Source organism: Amblyomma maculatum, chromosome 10 (assembly GCF_055883805.1).
Source record: "Amblyomma maculatum isolate TAMU_Amacu chromosome 10, ASM5588380v1, whole genome shotgun sequence".
Lineage (NCBI taxonomy): Eukaryota > Metazoa > Arthropoda > Arachnida > Ixodida > Ixodidae > Amblyomma > Amblyomma maculatum.
In genome coordinates this window covers 34,938,269-34,958,604 of record NC_139353.1, presented here as the reverse complement: position 1 = coordinate 34,958,604, position 20,336 = coordinate 34,938,269, and the positions used below count along the sequence as shown (strand labels likewise).

At 44.9% G+C, this 20,336-nt stretch overlaps 1 protein-coding gene across 2 annotated transcripts in view; it reads left to right on the top strand.

Moving 5' to 3' along the window:
- The window catches only part of LOC146176135 (uncharacterized), a 350,013-nt gene that overhangs the window by 292,795 nt on the left and 36,882 nt on the right, over nucleotides 1-20,336 (top strand). For both annotated transcript variants that reach the window (XR_014701499.1, XM_084582463.1), the window contains exons 3-7: nucleotides 9,790-9,835; nucleotides 11,951-12,051; nucleotides 14,717-14,836; nucleotides 19,125-19,275; nucleotides 20,022-20,167. Coding sequence is in view for 1 of the 2 variants with exons in the window: in XM_084582463.1 (XP_084438589.1) it covers nucleotides 9,790-9,835; nucleotides 11,951-12,051; nucleotides 14,717-14,836; nucleotides 19,125-19,275; nucleotides 20,022-20,167 (564 nt within the window). In the remaining variant the exon portion in view is untranslated. The remainder of the gene's footprint in view (nucleotides 1-9,789; nucleotides 9,836-11,950; nucleotides 12,052-14,716; nucleotides 14,837-19,124; nucleotides 19,276-20,021; nucleotides 20,168-20,336) is intronic.

Below are 20,336 nucleotides of genomic sequence, written 5' to 3'. Positions count from 1 at the left end.
ATGTGTATATATCTATGGTACAAATATAGGATGAAGACTTGAGCGTCGCCAAAGAAGCGCCGAAACTAATTAGGGCCGCGCCGAAGTCCTCTTCTTTCATCCTGGTTCCTGAAATATTTTCTTTAGCTTGATCTTCTTTTGCGACGCCATTACTCTTGTGCAGCACGGTGAAGAATATCCTTTTCTTAATTTGGTTTAGATGTTTTTTTTTTCTTCGGCTCTAAGCTGGAAGTTCTTTGTGTAGCGTGCGCAGTGCACCTTGACGGTCGATAAGGCTTTGCTATTCCCAGTTGTCTCGAAAGTGTGCGCGCGTGTTTTGCGACCGCCGCTTCGATTTCCGTGCAGCGCACTGCATGAACGCGTGTCCCGCGCGCTACTCGTCCTGTCAGTAGCGCGTTCCGATTGGCCGAGGCGGGATGACGTCATTGAGGTATCGACCAATCACAGAACATCACCACAGTATGCGCGAACGCGCCCCTTATATGGCCATATGTCAATCAATGGGCAAATGCAAATTAATTGATTAATTACCAAACTGATGACTAATTATGTAAGTCATTAAGCACGCTGTGTCCGCTCCAGGATAAGTCTTCGAACGGCACTGCAGTCGGCCCGTGTAGACTCGAGCATAACGTGGAAGAAACAGGAAAAGGAAAACCTGCAACGGAGGCAGACGCACGCGTTGAAATAGAAAGACCAGGCTGCATTTTAAGGCAAAAGCCTTTAATGGCTCATGCTGTCGTGGACAAAATGTGTCCCGCTTTTGAGGCGTTCTGATTGGCCGAGGCGGGATGACGTCATAGAGGTATCGACCAATCACAGAGCATCACCATAGTATGCGCGAATGCGCGCCTTATATGGCCATATGTCAATCAATGGTCAAATACAAATTAATTGATTAATTACCAAACTGATGACTAATTATGTAAGTCATTAAGCACACTGTGTCCGCTCCAGGATAAGTCTTCGAACGGCACTGCAGTCGGCCCGTGTAGACTCGAGCATAACGTGGAAGAAACAGGAAAAGGAAAACCTGCAACGGAGGCAGACGCACACGTTGAAATAGAAAGACCAGGCTGCATTTTAAGGCGAAAGCCTTTAATGGCTCATGCTGTCGTGGACAAAATGTATCCCGCTTTTGCGGCGTTCCGATTGGCCGAGGCGGGATGACGTCATAGAGGTATCGACCAATCACAGAGCATCACCACAGTATGCGCGAATGCGCGCCTTATATGACCATATGTCAATCAATGGTCAAACACAAATTAATTGATTAATTACCAAATTGATGACTAATTAATTATTAATTAACCTAATAATGAATAGTTGATAATTGATAATGATTACTTACTTAATTACTGATTTGTTAACTTATTACTAACTAGTGTCAGGTGCGTAGCAGAATGCGGAACTCAGGCTTTCGCCTTTCACTAATTTAGTCGCTGAAGTCCCTCGTAATTTTTTTGTCCTTGTTGCGGCTGTATCGCTTTGGGTATAATTAATATACCTCTGTCATATGGGCAATTTAATCGCGATTGGTAACGATCGGGATTGAAGCCGGACCATCTGGCCCGCATGCCGTCGTCGCTCGACTGCTAAAGTGCTTCCAAGTTCCAACTGTTCTCAGGGAAAGAAGGGAGCAAGAGGCAGGCGAAAGTAGAAGTCGCGTCAGAAACTGCGGCGCAATGAGCACACAATTCGTGTTGTGTGCCTTCCCTATTGATCCCAGAAGTTACTTCCATCTGCAGACTGCTCCGCACTATAGATACATGTAGTCAAATTGCTCGCCAAATGACTAGGCCAGCATATTTTTTCGACCAGAAATACTGTTATGCGAATCGCAACCCTGCATCGAAATTCAGCGTCCCGGTTGGTCCAAAATTTTTTGGTTAGCAGATTGTCGCACCAACTGGCGTTCGGACGAAACGCCGAAGATGCGAGTACGGAGGAACGCCTGCAAGCAGCGACCGACATCATTGTCGATTACGCGGCTAAAAGGGGACTTTCGTGCTCCCCGCATAAATCTGAGTTGTTCGTTTATAACCCAAAGTACCTCCGCTGCAAGAATAGCGGGGAGTTTCATATTCAGGTGGAGGGCAAACCGGTGCCAAAAGTAGATCAGATCAGGATTTTGGGGATGGTCATTCAATCCCACGGTCACAACGGAGAGGTCCTGAAAAAATTAGAAAGTTACGCGATGCAAACCCTCGGGCTCTTGAGGAGGGTCGCCACTAAAGGAAGAGGCCTCAAGGAGAGAAATTTACTAAAACTAATCCAGGCATACGTAATAAGCAGAATCAGTTACGCCACGCCCTACCTGGACATCAAGGCCGGTGAAAAAGAGAAGTTAGACTGCCTGATTCGAAAATGCGTTAAGAAGGCGCTAGGACTGCCCATGGGTACCTCGAGCGAACGACTGCTCGAACTCGGGGTGCATAACACGTGGGCAGAATTGGCGGAGGCAGTGCGAGTCTCCCAATTAGAGAGACTAAGCACGACCGAGACGGGCAGGGTAATCCTTGCAAAAGTAGGCCTCAACCCAGACAGAGGAGTTCAAAAAAAAGTCACAATTAATAGTGAAATCAGGAATGCCTTGGTAGTCCCCCCCTTCCCTAGGAATATGCATCCAGAATTTAATGTCGAAAGAAGGGCCAAACGAGCTGAAGCTCTAGAGCGACGGTTCAAGAACATGGGAGCAAAGGAAGTAGTCTATGTTGATGCGGCAAGTGGCAGAACAGGTGCGGCGGTAGCTTCGGTAGTCGATGGCCGAGGGGCACCGGTATCCGCGGCAGCCATCAGAGGCCGCAACATAGAGACTGCGGAGGAAGTTGCGATAGCGCTAGCTTGCGTAGGAACAGAAGCCAAGTTCATAATTAGCGACAGCAAAACTGCGATTCAAAATTTTGGGAAGGGGAGGATATCGCCGGAGGCGGCCAAAATCCTCACCCAAAGAACAATAAATAGGAAAATTCAGTTAATTTGGACGCCCGCTCACGCTGCCGTCCCTGGTAACGAGGCGGCTCACGAGCTGTAGCCCGAGCTCTCTACTTCCGGGTAGCCGTCGAGCCCCCCGAACACTGGGCATACGACGAGCGTCTGCAAAATTACAGGGAAATCATCGACCATTATAAATTGGGACGTAGACTGGTACCCCCGCCAGATGTTAGACTAAATAATAAAGAAGCTGTCGCGTGGAGGCGGCTACAAACTAATACGTTCATGAACCCGGTCTGGGCATTTCACGCGCTACCAGACTTTAGGACAATGATCTCTGCAAACACTGTGGGGCGAGAGGGACCCTCGACCACATAATTTGGGAGTGCCCACAATCTCCAGGGATAGGGCAAAATATTACAAGTAGAGAAGCCTGGGATGCCCTGCTGCGAAGCGCGGACCCTGCGATCCAGCACCGTACCGTCCATCTGGCGGAAGAGGCCGCAAGAAGCCAAGGGCTACCTGCCAGCCTCTAATCCGCGGGCGCACGACTCCCCGTTTCCGATGGAATTAAAAGTTGTACAACCAACCAACCGAAAGAAAAGAAAATGGAGTAGGCCCGCCAAAAACTGGTTTATAACGACGCAGGAAGTGCCACGATCCACTAACCTGCAAGAAGCTTTCCTTGCTCTTTTGACCGCGGTGAATTTTAAGTTGAAGTCTTCGTATACTCTGGCACGATTAAATTTTTTACTCTCCATCATCTTCGCAACGTTAGGTGCGGCGCAGACGTCGGAATCGGATGGCCTACACGAAACAGGAGGCAGGCGGAGCTCTTTAATGTTACTAGTTCTGAAACTTCCCGCCAGGGCCCATCTATCAAAAGAAAAAGAACGGTTGTCCTAGTTAGTCGAAATTTGGGTGTTTACGGATAGTGGCAGCGCGCCCGAGGTCATTAATGGAAACAATATCCAAGTTTCAATTTTTTTAAAAATTATTGATTGATGCAGAACCACCTGGCAACAAAATCGAAAAGATGCTGTAACAAATCTTCTTAGATGAAAGAACCTTATTGTTTAGAAGTAAAAGAAGAAAAGAAGCGCTTTTCAGAAGGCAATGACACCCTAGCAATGACAACAGCAAATTGTGTTTTTTTTTTTTTTTTTGCCGCTTCTAGATGTCGCTACAATCCATGAGCGCCCAAAATGTGTTCACTCAAAGTAGTTACCTTTTGAAACCGAGTTTCGCAAGGACTCCAGGCCGCCGTCTCGGCGGATAGGTTGACGCTTATCCTTGCCGGAGATTAAATTTTTACCACCACCAACCACAACAACAACTGCTATCCTCTCTATTTCTGGTGCACTTGCCAGCTTTATCAAATATTTCGAACCGTAGTTGGAGCGTTTTCGCCTCTTTCCTTTGTATTGACTGTGATACTGTTTTGCCGGCTGCGGCTTAGCTGTAACCGGTCTAGCTATCTCCTCTTCTCTCGAATCTTAACCATTACTAGAGCTCTGGGCAAAATTCGCTCAGCCGTGGACGCAGGTTAGAGCCAGCTTTCGTTTTCTGCTGTCGCAGCGATTTCCCCCCGAAACGTCTTGTACCTTCAGGAGTGCTTTCCTGGACGATATGTCATACATAGATGGGATAGAGAACATACAGTTTTGTTCATTTCAGACTGTCCCGCATTTTTTTTTTTTTTTCTTCGAACAGGGTGCTGTCTGCGCTGTTTTGAATCTAGATAGAACGAGCGATAAAAAAACTGAGGTATACCGAGTGCTTTCGCTGTTAAGAATAAGACATTTACCCTGTCGCATATTGAGTATAGTTCACTTATGGCGGAATTGAAAAAAGAATGTTTAGGAGAGCTCCTCGAGAAGCGTTCGATTATTCGAAGCCTATTGACTCAACTTGGTTGTCGCGCGTGACGGAGTCGTCTTCTCGTGTACGACGGCAGGTCTAGGCGACTAGATGACTATACGTAGACGAACGATGGCACCCCTTTTTGGTGGACCGTGGGAGTTGTGGCTGTAGAAAGAAGGAAGAGAAAACGCACAGGCCTGCTACTGGCTCTAGTACGCTCTGCGTATGATGTTGAGGGGAGGGGCGTTAGTGGGGAGGTTGAGCTGGCTTGGTCGGCTAGCTCGAAGTCCGGTATTGCCGTGTCATTTTTTTTATCGACCGGTAAGACACGCACTGCGTCCTTTGCGGAGGGTTCCACCCTCATAACAGTAGACGAGGACTGCAGACAACGCACCCGGCTCACCCTAGGCTGTTGTTACTTGCTCACTTTGCAAATGTCAGATATACATGCGTGCCGTTTTGGCTCGTAACGTGAGGCCGATTACGTTTCCGCGGAGACGGCTTGGACACAAATTAAGCCCCTATATCGCAAGTACGCGCTGGCAGACAGTGGTATAAATGTTCTAAGGAAGCTAGCTCGTTTCAGATCACAATATGCCTAAGGAAATATATTTGTACTTTTTTCATGCCTGCGCTGGTAGGTTTCGGCTGGCCTTTCCCGAGAACCTGGATTATATATATAAATTGGTTGACAGGAAGAAAAAGGCGCAGTGTCTGTCAACACTTGTTTCTATGGGCACCTGAACCGCGCCGTAAGGGAAGGGAGCAAGATGGAAGTGAAAGGAGAACTAGAGAAAAAGGAGCCGTAGTTGAGGGCTACGGTATAATTTTGACCGCCTGGGGATCTGAATCCAGGCCGCTCATTTCGGTGGAGGTAAAATGCAAACGTGTCCGCGTGCTGTGCTATCCGTGTCAGTGCGTGACGAATAATTTCTCAGGTTGTCTAACTTAATCTGCAGCCCTCCACTACGGGCACCTTCATATGCCACATCATGCAGGGCTGATTGTGTCGGGTACGTCCACCCGTATAGTCTCAGTGCCTCGTACGCGATTGACGTCACAACAGTATACGAAGCGCATGCGCAGATGAGCGCAGATCGAGCTTCGAGCCTGTCTCGCGCAGCTCCCCTGATCTCTCGTTATGGGCGCATGCGCAATCCTTCGCTCAGGCAGAACTCAGCGTCCCGAAAAGAAAACAAAAACAATGATGAGCGCGCAGTCGGGCGTAGAAATGTGTGCCGATTGCCATTATGCATGTTTTTTTTCTCTCTCTCTCTCTTTCGTTCAACAGTCAAGAACAGAAGCATACGACAGGAACTTTTCAGCCTTTCTGAAGCAGCGGAAACTACTCCAGACAGACCAAGCAGTTCCTTTCGTTTGCTTCTGTTCTTGATTTGTTGAACTCTTGGGACTCACGAGTAAGTAGGGCCCCATGTAATATGAACGCGCACAAGCATTCAGCTCAGCATTTCAGATCGAATATTCACTTTATTGCTTCCAGTCTCGAGAAGTGTATAAGTTCTGTGAAGCTGGTTTGCCGACGGTGAAAGTTGTGAAGAGACAAAAGAAAGGACGAAGTATTTACAATTCTAAACATCCAGTATGCAGAGTGTATGCAGTCTGTCCTCGCATTCGGACAGGAGCCGTATAGGTTGAATATTAATCAGTGGTTCCTCTCTTATTGGATCCCGATTTTTACGTGCTGAAAGCTGGGGGCTTAACTTTGCCGCCTTTAAGACTACCGCGACACGTCGCACAACATCCCTGATTTCTCTCCACCTGCTTATTTTTAGCATTTTTTTTTTATTTTCGTAATTCGGTTTCTTTTATTCTCCCATAACCGGCACTCATTTATCCTTCGCTTTTTTTTTTTCCGTTTCCTTTCTTCCATCTACTTTTCTGTGTTTTCAATTTTTTTGCTTGCAATTCTTTTTGTTTCTCATTATCCGGTCGTTGCGTTGTCCTGACGTCGTTAGAAAGAAACTCCGATTTGTCTTTCCCGAATTCGCCCGGGGCCTCGAACAGCGCAGTTGGTGGGGGTCTGCTGCAGGGATTTCTGGGAGCAGTGTGCTGAGTGCTGGGCACGTTCTTCAATCGATCAAACATTTCCTCGATATCACTTCTTTTTATCGATCAAGAGACGACGAGGAGTCTCGCTCACCGACAAGGAAAAATAAGGGAAGACCAACAAAAAGACTCCTCTTAGCTTATGAGAATGGCAGCAAAGTACAGAAAGAAGAATAGACAGATGGTTGGGGGGTAGCGGTTTGCCCGCACGGCAAGCTGTTATGTGGAGAGAAACAGAAATAGAACGACGAGAAAACGAGGAGGGGGAGATTCTGGTTCTTTTTGCCGGCTTCATTTCTGAACTCCCGTTACGACCTACTTTCGGTCGCCTTACACGAAGACGTCTCAGGCGGTGCGCTGAATCTAGAGAGACTTTTCATTTTTTTGCCGATCTTATCCTACTGCAAGCGCTCTTTGTTGTGTTTACATGTGCATGAGGATGAGTTAACTTCTTCCTGCAGACTTCTTTCTGAGGATTTGGGCAGGGGATGAGAGTGGGGAATATCTCTTTATTTCGTTTTCAGAGAATGCGCACCGAAGTTCTTTTCTGGGCGAAAAGAAAAATTAATATAAAAAAAATTCTGAAGTCCGTGTGATTCTATATTATCGAGGCACCTTCCCGCACAGTGGTTCATCTTTGGATGTATGGTGGGTTAGCAATGTTTGTTATCTTGTTGGGTTCGTAAGCGATCCAGTTCAGAATCAGAAAAGACCACCCGTGCCGCTCTCGTGTCCGGGAATTCAATTGTGTTCACGCCGCCCTCGCTGAACTGGAGCGAGGTTTTCTGTTTTTCTTCTCTCTCTCTCTCTCTCTTGCGGCGAACGTTTCTTGTGAAGTGACGTTCGTGTCCGCGAGATGTTCTGCTGCCTTGTTTTTGTTCTGCTGACGTAGGCTACTACGCGTTGCCGTTGTGTGTTCGCTGCCACAGTATTCCTGAGAGTGTTTCCCTATTCCCCATACCTTTTCTTTACCCGATTTACCTATAGTTGCCTTCAGTCTGCCTTCTCGTGCCTTCTTTGTTGATGCAGCGTGATTAAATTTATACGAGCGTGCCGTGCGTCTGGCGTGCAAACTAAAAAAAAAAAAAAAAAAAAAAAAAAGCTCTGGGCATGCAAATTATCTGTCGCTGCCGTGTTTTGAAAGGCTGGCGTTGCATAGTACGCTAGCACGCATTCTCTCCTCGTTACACCAGAGAAAAGCCGCCCTCTCAAAATTTGTACACAAACATTTAAATGTTTTGCTTTTCTTTGGGCTTCTTTTGCAGAAAAAGTGAGACTTTTGTAAGAAAAAAAAAAAAACCTAGTGCAAAGTTTTGGTTTCGCGGAAACCTAAACTTTGTTTGCGGACAAAAGAAAAAAAAAAGCCCTTGTGTGAACTTTTTGTGCTAACTTCCGACAGTTTTGCGTCAGAGACTGTGTGCGCACGCCTTACGTGTATTTGGATTGTCTACACTCCCACGTATATTAGTCGTCTTCATCTGCTCTTGCGAGAGCCTATGCTATAGCTGTGTGTAGCATTAACGAATATAAATTAACCAACTTACCCGGGCCAATTGGAACGTCTTGCCGAAAAATAGTCGCACCTGCCTGTTATTTTTCGCTGTTACCATGGTAACCGATTAATTACGCGGGCTGCACATGAAGAGCGGGGAATGAATGTGACAGCTCGTCAAACGGGCGCTGGCGCTGCGCTCTGGCTCCGCTGCTTTGCACGTATAAGCCATATAGGTATATCTTCTGTCGCACATCGCGTGGGCGAGCTACGTACGCCCTATGTCGGAAGCCCGTAGTTATTGAATTGTTTTCGCCGAGTGCCGTGCTCTTTCCGAACAAAGGTTGTAGAATTCAATCGGACAGCCAACTTCGTGAACTTCTACTTTATGCTCACGCAGTCTAGCTTTTGTCCGACAGAAGAATTGAGACCAGATTTCCAATCCATGCTCTGGATCGTTTTGTTTTCTTTTCTTCCTTTTTTTTTTTTTTGCGAGGCCCATATTCACTTTTTTTTTTTCTTCTTCTTTTCTTTGGTCCGTATCTACGGATTCAGAACTGAAGGATGAGACGGTAACGACGTGATTTTTTTTTTTTATGCAGTGGCGCATTCAGAGCCGTATAATGCGAATAGAAAAGTGTCCCCCGTTTGAGTTTCGAGTTTCTAAATGCACACGAAATGCTGATTGCACGTCTTTATGCGAAGACCTCGGGAAGGATCAAATATACGTCAGTAAAGTAATTAATTTTGTACGATACAGAAAGCTCTCGGATGGGGCAAGACAACGACATACGCATTTCCTTGCGAAATTTGGTGTTTTCATCCAGATTTTTTTTCTTTTTTTCACTAGCGTAGCATTACGTACAATACCTTAACGCGTACATTATACAAAGGCTTCCACTGCCTTCCGACGTTCTCGCGGGAACTAGCGAAAGGCTACCTATTTTATTATTATTATTATTAGTATTTATTTTATTATTATTATTATTATTATTATTATTATTATTATTATTATTATTATTATTATTATTATTATTATTATTATTATTATTATTATTATTATTATTATTGTTGTTATTATTATTATTATTTAATATAAATAACTGTTTACAAATAAATTTACTCCAGAGTCGACATTCAACAAAGTGTGCATGCGCTGAATTCTGTTTGCTACAAACGTCGCAGCATTTTCGCGCCATACTGAACACACGGTGCCGATGCTTATGTCGGAAGTTTTGTTGTGTTTTGGATTACTTTTCTCTGCTGGCTGTATATCTTTTCCCTGTAGAAATCGTCTGATCGTTCGGAAGCATTTTGCACAAATTATGCGCAGTTTGCTATGACTAGCGATGCCTCGATGGTTGCATTACACTGTTGTATCACTTGCATTACCCGCGGCTGTCATTGAATGCACTTTTTTCCCTTTCTTGCAGGCAATAGGCGTCGTAGGCGACCGAACTCAGGACCTCAATTTAAAAGGTGAGTGTTGCCTGCTTACACTCTTGCAGAATTCTTGTGCAGCCGAAGTGAACGCATTCATTCGCAAAATACAGTCTACCTTTACACCCAGTGACCGATCTGATTTGTGCATCGCTCGCTCACTCACTCACTCACTCACTCACTCACTCACTCACTCACTCACTCACTCACTCACTCACTCACTCACTCACTCACTCACTCACTCACTCACTCACTCACTCACTCACTCACTCACTCACTCACTCACTCACTCACTCACTCAAACCCACCCACCCACCATTGAAACTCTCTGAAGTGAAATAAATTCCACAAAAATAAAATAAATCGTTGCAGCATAGCAACGCCAGTTTACTGTCTTCGACAACCTGAAACCGTAGAAGACGTGTCAACATCGGAAACACATGTTCCGAGATACTCCGTCGAAATGAGGAATATACAACAGTTAAGTTATGAGGGAGGGGGCTAAGTGCACGGCGGGATGAGGACACGTGTACTCTTCCGCAGAGAGGATGCCAGGATGGGGACACCAGAGCGGGCATCATAAGGTAGCTCGGTGGATGGTGCATTAGAGTTTGGAATTTGGTGTACGAGGTTGTCAACTTTTCTCTGCTCAGCGTTTTCAGCACTATCTTGTGTCCAGTGTATCTGGATGCATATCTTTGCTTACTTATTGAGCGCATGAATCGCAAACGTCCGTACACGTTCCAACGTTTCTAAATCTCCATCGCTGAAGATGTATCCGCCCTACTCAATATTGTGACACATGCCCTTGGTGCGGAGATGTGCATTGGACATGTATGTCCCCGGCAAAATGTAGAGGCATTTTTCTTCTTCCTGATGATGCTTAAGACGTTCCAGTGTACAGATCGTCACGCGGCTTTCTCCTACGACCGCTAAATAATTTTTATTTGAATTTTATTTCTCGTCAGTTTCGGTTTTGGTTTCAGCAGCCTAGAGATGGCAGTGACGTCACAATCAAGTCTAGGTCATGCACGACATAAAAAAACAACAGCAGAGATATCATCGCTGACTCTTCACTTGTAATTCCTGTTCTTGAGGCGGGCTGGCTTCAGCGTTCTATTGAATTCAAACGCCACAGGAACGATTATATCGCTGTTTTTTTTTTTTTTTTTTTCATCCGTCACGTGACCGAGACTTGACTTTGCCATCACAACCATCGCTCGGCTGTTGAAATCGTTGAAACGGAAATCGAAACAGGAAAAGAAATCCGATCATAAACAGTTGGTAGTGTGCGCGTGTGTTTTGTATCTTCTCCTGTGTTTGTGTTTTTTGCGCCACATATCTGAATATGATCCAGCACCAACTAGCCCTTCAAGCCGTTATTTTGCGATCATAAACTATTCGGCTGTCATATACGAGGATATGCCATTGCATGCATGCATCTGACTGTACAAGGCATAAGCTCATTACGCATCATTACAAAGAATAAAACACGAACCCAGAAATGAGGTGTCTGTACTCCTTTAAAGCCTCCCTACACGACCTTGGAGCAATGGGGCGGAGCCGAGGGGAGGGGTGCAGTTCTAGCGCCAAGCTGGGAGGCGCTTGCTCATCACCATCGCCGCCGTGTCGACCCGGGCAACTGGGAGTCTTGGACTGAAAACGTCATGTATACCACTCCAGTTACCTCCATCCTGATGATCCAATAAATGTATATATTTTTTTCCTTCCTTGGACTTTATCCTTAGCACGCTGTTTTTTTTTTTTATTTATTTATATTTTTTCAAAGATCCGCTGTAAAGCAAGCAGGTGATCACAACAGAAGGGTAGATACTCGGGCTTGTTGGCACATGATCGAAGGCAACGAAATGTAGCGCACCAAGACAATAACGGAGAAAGAAGACACACACAGCGCTATCTGTGTCTTTTTTCTCCGTTATTGTCTTGGTGGGCTACATTTTGTTCCATTTGATCACAACACTCAGCTTTTCCCACAGAGAATGCATGTATGTGATCGTACGAGACATAAGCTGCGTGCGAATGTATATTTTTCTCCGCGTGTGCATTTCCGGCGTCGATCGATTGCGCTGCTGCGCCTTTTAGCTGGGAAGTTTCAAAAGTGCGCTCACCTGTGGCGCGTGGAACCTGGCGCAGGAGAGACACTGGACGCGAGGCAGTGCGAAGCGATGGAGGACATCTTCAAGGCCATGCAGTTTGACACCATCAGCTTGGAGTCGTGTCACTTAGATGACGAGGTGAGTTTCTTCGCTTCCTTCATGCGTTGAAAAAAAAAAGAAGGAAAAAAAAAAAAACAAACGAAAAGCAGTCGCAGATACTTGCGTTTAAACGGAAGGAAAAAAAAAAAATAAAACAGTCGCAGTCAATGTCGCTTCATTTTAGCGTAAATTAAGTTAATGGAAGCGCTTGAAAAGAGTATATACAGAGTGTAGTTGAGTCTAATTGAAGTAGACTCCCCGCACCATTGTATCGCGGGTAAAGAATATATACAGAATAAGACATACACGTAATGTTGTCACTTGGCTTTTACCATAGAATGATAAATGAAAATTTCGTCTCTCTTTCACTTCTTATCGAACAACCACCGAGCTCCAGTGTAAGAGAGAACATCCCTCTCCGAAAACAGAGCTGAAGGAGCGCAATTATTATTTGAAGTGCAAAAGAAAGAATACCCGTCGTCCCGCGCTTTTTGTGAAGTTCTATTTAAGAGCAAATGTAAACTCGCGCGAAAAAATTGTTGAAGATTTGGATATAGCGCGCGCTGGAGATGATTGTGTAAGTGCTCCTTCGATGTAGCGAATGCTGCGCTGAGTCTTAACTGCAAGTGCCACATCATGTACAGAATGGTGCTTGGAAGCTTGCTGCAGAGGAAAGTACCGCCATTGCCAACTGAGTGTTCGTCATTTCTGAAGGCGAAGGAACAATACAAAATACATGGCACGGTAGAACGCGCAATTCGGATTTGGCGCCATTGTGTGCACCGTATAGTCCGTTGCTCATAGTTTCGGATTCGTAAAAAAAAAAATAATAAGTCTTCGACTTTCTCGCACTGCGGGACTTCAGAAAATTAGTTCTTCATTGTTTCGACCATAGAGTTTCTTACACTTTTAACTAGAGAAAAAGCTGAGCGCTGCACTTCAGCCACCATGGGCGCGCAAAGGATCATGGGACAGTCGGTTTTTCTCAGGTGCGCGGAGTGGCATTACTATAATGTTTCTTTTTCATCATCATCATCTCGAGGTGCGTACATAAACCACAAAAGCCATAATAGCGAAGGTGCAAAAGCAAACGTCGCCAATAAAAGGTTTCTGTTTCCCGAAATGCCACTAAAAACTTCCTTAAGTAATTTTGCAATCATAAATATTTCTAAAACGTTTTTTTTTCTTTCAAAATGTGCTTATTAAATGCGAAAAATTGGTATTTGTGCTGGTCAAAACTAAGCCAATAGGAGAAAGAGCCATCGCTTATATTGGATAAATATCACACTGACATGCTGTTTCTCTCTCTTTTGCAATTTATAGTCACGATATTTAATCTTAGGACATTATTTACGGTAGAACAACGTTTATCTTTGCATTAGTTTTGGCAAAAAGTTATAGTTCTGCACTCGGTAGCTCTCCGGCCCATGATGCTTTGAGCGCCCATGGTGGCTGTTCATTCATTCAAAAACCTTTATTTATAAGGATGACCTGAGGCCTACAGGGGAAGGCTGAACCAGTCGTCAGGAAACTCCATGTAAACTCCCATAGATGGCAGCACAGCTTTCCCTCTAGGTAAAAGTAAGAAACTCTTGGTTTCGACCATAGACACAGCACGCGCTCAAATCGTGCCTCTGAACTTGGAGCTATTGCGGAGGCCCGCCCGATGTGCCGAGTACTTAGTGACCTATCTGCGGGCGGGCCTCAAGCAAACTACTGTATATTGTGCCATAGTGTATAGGTGTATTTCTTTTTATTTTTATCTACACTGTTCTTTCTCCCTATCGCTCACCTCGTTTATTTCCTCTACCCCTTCCTCGCTATCCCTTTATTTCCGCCGCCCCAGTTCAGGTGCTTCAGATATAATGCAGATAGTAGATACCGGGGCTGGCAAACATCTTTTGCTTCCTTTTGTATACTATATAATAAAAATAACCACATACTACTACTACTTGTTTAGAACATAGATATGGCATCATCTTGCCCGCAGTTTCTCTCCCTTTTTGCAATAGCAACCTTACTGCGGTAATTCAAAAGGTAGAGATTTATTTGATTAGTTGTATAACTGTAAGGGTTTTCCAGGAAATTGTGTCCCCAGGCTTACGTTTGTTTTATATTTTTGACCTCCTTATTATCACTTTTTTTTTTTTTTTTCAGTGTTCGATGAACACCTGAGGTTTGTGCAACCATTGCCTATGGTGTAGCCATCGTTTATAGAGGATCCATAAACGTTGGGTGTAGCAGCAGCCGTCAGAGCTGAAATGATTCAAATTCGATCGAGGTAAAATTTTTCTATTCTAAGCCTTTATTTGAAATAAATGAGCAACTATATCCGCTCACACAAAATGTACAAAATTTGTGTCCGTTACCAAATTTTGTAATTTAGTAGTGATTCACCGGAATTGTAATTGCTGTAAGCTGTAGAACTCTCGTCACTGTAATAACGTGACGTCACTATAATTCGGCAGGGAGTGGGAAAGAGGAGAGGGAAAAGCCGGAGCACGGCAGCCACGGAGGAGGAGAGAGCGGCGGCCGCTTTGATACATAGAGCCTGCTTGGCGGTCTTGGTCTCAGGCATTGGTCACGTGCCGCTCTCGCGCATTTCTTTAAATAGTCACTAACGTACACCCGTGCAGCATGCTGTAGAAATCTAATGCTGTCACTTATATGCCGTGCGAATTTCGTCGATGGTCTTTCCCGGCAGGGAGCGGCCACGGTGTTCGACATGATCGAGTACTACGAATCGGCGAGGAAGCTCAACATCTCGCACAACCGCAACATCGACTCACGGGGCTGGCAAGCTTGCTCAAGAATGCTCAAGAAGGTAGGCGCACTTGGAGATAGCAGTTACTTCACTCTCATGGGCCGGATACGGCCAAAGGGGCTGCGATCTTTGCTGCACTGGGAAAACTGCAGTGTATCAGGCAGGGTATATTCAGAACAAAACTAAATGATGGAGATGCGCTCATTAGTTGGGGGCACGGCTGCTCTCGTTGGGTAATGTGTTTGTGATGAATATTTCTATAAAAAAAAAAAAAAGAAAAACAGAGTGCCAGGAACTGAAACTTATTTTTGGTACGATGCTGGTACAATTTCTTTTTTTCAATTGGGATCATGCCGGTCACAATCGCATTTCGATAGCAGCTGGTGACCTTGAAAAACAAGCTCATTTATGGCAGTCGAGGGGCCAACAAAACGTCGTCAGCGCATTATTGTCCTGCGCTGCTAGTAGCATTGGTTTGTATGCGAACAATATTTCTCGCTTATCTGTTTTCTGTCTCGAATGCCACGTAATTATTAGGCGTTCACGAACATTCGTTTTGGAAGCGGACAGTTTTGGGTTGCACCGGAACTGTTTCAGTTACGGCCAACGTTCGTAAACGGTTCCGTTACGGCATCAGCTGCTCAGACAGTTCAAGTGCCAGCTGTAGCACGTAGGATGCATCTTAAAATAAAGCAGCAGTTGCTGTGGGTTGTGGTACGCGGTGCGTGTTTTCCTTCGCTTAACAGTAAAAGCAGTCACTTTTTGATATTTGACTGCAGCAAACAAGACACATGCATCGAAATTCTTGAGTTTATAGCCATTTATTCAGCTAAGAGAGAAGCTCGAGTGGCAACTTCTGTGCATTTTCAACCTGCTCGGATTGTACTGAAAATTTGACAGTATGTTCGTCTATAGTTGTCCATACATTTTTACCAAATTTCGCAGCTGTCCTGCTTTGTTGCAGCGCTAATAAATTTTAAAATTTCCCATTCCGTGGCCTGAATCGAGGAGATTTCTACGGGCAAACCTTTGGTGCGGGACACATCATTGCATAGATGGCCAGATAAGATTGAGCTCAATTGCTCTTTGTAATTTCAGGCAAATAGTGACCACAACTGTCACTTACGCTCTTTAGCTAACCAACGTGCACACAACAGGTTTGTGGCTGCATTCGTAACATGATGAGTTTTTATGTCATGATGCCATAGGAATTAATTGGGCATTGTTTTAGTTTTTCACTCCTTCAAAAAATATCCTGGTGTTATGAATCTTTTTTTTTTTTGCAGTGGAAAGAGTGAAATCTGAGCAACGCGATGTGATGATGACCTCAAATCTTAAAAAAAGAAAAAAACACTGAAGTTGCCATTTGACAGCGGACTACTTTCTGTCACGGATGAATTGTGTTTGGCGGTTACTGGCAGCTTGAGTTGTCCGCGTTACTAACTTATTTGTGCCAGGCCGGTCGAGCACCACGCCTTTTATACCTGCCTCCTTTAGAGTGTGGCGCTTGCCAACCAATGATACCACTGCATTGCTTGACGTCACCTGCGCTATAGCCAACATTCTTAAATATTTGTTATAGCAGATGCAAAGTGCGCCAACTCGGGGCGAATGCCCGGTACCGAGCGGGTCTCGTGAGGAACGAAAGCGAAAAATTTTGAAAATGTCTTGTAAAAATTGACTCGCTTTCAACGAATTTGTACACGACACGTAAGCACGCTCAGTGACATTTCCTCTACGTAATGCATGGATTTCGATAGCCATTTTCTAGACCCCATTTTAAAGACGCTTTAACAAAGTATACATATACATACAGTTGGTGGATAATGCAATTCCATACAATGTTGTTGCAGAGCGCAAAGCACAGATGAGCTCATGGTTATTACTTTGGGTCCATTTAATTCTGGTGGGTCGATCGGTAAAATAAATTCTAGATCCGTACTCACCCTCGCACGTCCTGGCTTCGTTTCTGCCTGATGCGCTGATGCACATCTGAGAACGACCGGCATATCACACGCGAATACTGTCCTGACGAATTCGCTTGAAAACGATATAGGAAAACGTTCGACGAGTGACCGAGAGTTCGTTTTCGGTGGCGCATGAACCGGCCCTTGAGGTACACTGTACTTGAGGTGACATCGAGTCAAAACAGAAAGTCGTCATCCGGGCACCAAATGAGATTTAACAAGATTTAATGATACGAGTTTTCCGCCTAGCTCGTACAGGACTGGCATGCAAATGTTCGATGCTGCCCAAACGAGCTACAAAAATAATTGTTTCCAATTTCTTCTATCAATGTTCATTGAGATATGTTCAAGCTGCATTTAAAATGCGCCGAATTTTAATTTGTCATTTCTAATAACGCCACTCAAAAGTCAAGATACATGACACCATACGCAATTCATTATCATCCGTTCGAGTCAATTTTTACAAGACATTTTCAAAATTTTTCACTTTCGTTCCTCACGAGACCCGCTCGGTACCGGGCATTCGCCCCGAGTTGGCGCACTTTGCATCGGCTATAACAAATATTTAAGAACGTTGGCTATAGCGCAGGTGACGTCAAGCAATGCAGTGGTATCATTGTACTTGAGGTGACATCGAGTCAAAACCGAAAGTCGTCATCCGGGCACCAAATGAGATTTAACAAGATTTAATGATACGAGTTTTCTGCCTAGCTCGTACAGGACTGGCATGCAAACGTTCGATGCTGCCCAAACGAGCTACAAAAATAATTGTTTCCAATTTCTTCTATCAATGTTCATTGAGATATGTTCAAGCTGCATTTAAAATGCGCCGAATTTTAATTTGTCATTTCTAATAACGCCACTCAAAAGTCAAGATACATGACACCATACGCAATTCATTATCATCCGTTGGCTGTCAGGAGCCTTTGACAGAAGGCCGCTGTAGAGCGAGAGGGGTGCTGCACAGAACAACGGTCTACGCTTTTTTAAAGGGTGGTGTAATGGTTTCATGCCCGTAGCCATATTTCCATGCTTATGTCTACTCTAGATTACGGGAGAGGTAGTTTCTTTTTCTTTTGCCTGACACTGAAAGAAGATAGGAGGCACTGTCATAATACATGTGCAATCGCACTTAAACATGGCTGACTTACGACAGTGGCCGTGTCACTTCCATCTTCAAAAGTTGTGATGTCATGGCCCCACCGGCATATTCTCCTTTCTCCTTGGGAAACAACCACTTTTTTCTTCCTCCATGGAAATGGCAAATGCTATCATCTGCTGCTTCTTGGCATAATTAAGTGCGAAAAAAAAAACCGTAGGGTATTCAGCTGTATACCATTTGAAGATGAAAAATTATTAGATCGGCTAAACTGTTGCTTACAGTGAACCATTATTTGAAAAACTGTTTTTGTGACAGCATTCTTGCTGCTGCGTCTGCTCTTACATTTCACCCTACATCTTTCTGAGCAGCATACAAGTTTTAGGCTGCAGTATAGCGTAGTGGTGTATCGGCAAGTCTTACTGCTGGGTCAGTAGCACCTGCGCATTCATCAAAGCACAGTGTTCTCTCCAGCTTGCTGATGCCTCTGTGTTCTCCCGAAGCTGTGGGGGTACTGCAGGAATGAGAGTCAGCTGGAGTGCCCTGATGAAGGCATGAAAACATGCAAACCTTTCACGACCGGTGGTCAATGGTAGGAGGGTAGTACACTCAAAATGCATACAAGACATGTACGCTGGCTTTGCTGATGCCACAACTGCTGCTAAAGTATGACTAAACCCCTTTTTTAAGTTAACAACTTGCACCTATGGAGAGGACCTGCAACATCACAAAACTGCCACTGGATAATTTTGCTGCAAAGGACGCATGTGCTAGTTTCCACTGCTGCGCGCAAAGGGTGTGCCACACGTGGACCGTGTATAGGGTCCTTCGATAGTGACACGGTTGTCAATGCTACAAAACTCTCCTTTCCTTCTCACACATGCTAGCTCCTCACACGTCCAACATATAGCACGTTATTAGAATGTCTTGCCTCTATATTACACATCATAAACAGAGTTCACTGTCTCGCCCTCTAAATTTCAATCAAATTAGCTATCAATATGTACTGCTGCATTTTCTTTTTTCATGTTCTGTTGCTTGGACTTCTTCAAAGGCCAAAATTTACAACTTTAAAATCTGGGTGTGTTTGAGAACATCAAGACAGTGACGAATTGAAGGAGGTTACGAGTGGTGGTGCTGAAAGAGAGGCCTTATTGAGAAGTTCATTGTGTTAGATATTACACACTGATCTCGATTGCCTGTGATGCTGCATACCACAGTCTCTTCCAGCCAAGCATATGACACTGCTCATTGCTTCTCACATTCTTTTTTCTTCTCGCAGACCCCCTGCTTGCAGCACCTGGACGCCAGGGGCACATCGCTGAGTGAGCAGACCCTGCTCGTCCTCGGGCGGGCGTTGAGGCTTGGCTCGCACCTCAACTCCCTTCATCTCGAGAACTGCTCGCTGACTGGCCGTTCACTCGTCATCTTAGGTCAGCACCTAAGATGATGTCACAAGTGTCACAAGTGTGCCTCATACTTATCTGTGGCTGGCAAATTTTCCTGGTTGTTTCACCATCTATTCGAGCATCACTTATTCTGCCGGGATCAAAATGGCGTCACTCGTCAGCACGGTCAAAGTAGGGTACAAAATTGGGTGAATCGATCCTAATCTTTTGTGCTTATAAGTGCGACACAAAACAGGAGGACAGGGGAAGAGTGAGATGGGAAAAGAAGCTGGTATCTTATGGACTTGAGAGATGTCTTCAGCAGCCGTCACTATCTGTCAAAAGTCGGTGCTTGTCCCACCTCGTTCTTGTTTCAGTCAATCATTTTATGCTGCCTTTAAAATGTGAAAAAAAGAAAGAAAGCTGTCACATGCAGTCATCTCTAACCGAGAAATGTTACCAGTACACCTGTTGTAAAAAATGGCTTATATGACATGAAAAGTTGATGTAGCTTATATATAAGCCTGTTCTTGACATGGCAGTTTGCTTGTGACAATACCTGCTCTGAACCAAGAAGTAAATGAATCACTGTTATCGTCACGCAGTGTACTTAATTGTCACTTCCATATATGAATTTCAATGGACTGTTTTGACTCATATTTGCAAGCTGTGCTATATTTGTAATGTGAAATACAGCTGTGACGCTGCAGTGTTGTTGTCAGCAGACATATATAAGCATCTTCTGGCTTAATAAGACGCTGTTCAATCTCTGTTTTTATGTCGTCCTGCAGTGGCAGCACTGAAGCTGAACCCTGCGCTGAAGGAGCTCTATCTTGGCGACAATGGGATGACGTGTGCAGACGGCCTGCAGCTGGCAAACCTGCTGCGAGCCAACACGCGCCTCGAGTACCTCGACCTGCGTGGGAATAATCTCCAGGTCAGTCGATTCTGGGGGAGACAGTGCTCTGCACGAGGGCCATTGCATGCTTCTCCACAATTTTACTGGGTGTAAAATAGGAATGACGTTGAGAGGTATGAAGAGGGCAGAGTAGATTCGGGGAGTGAACATCTTTCAATGATGTCTAGCTGAAGCCAGGAATAAGAAG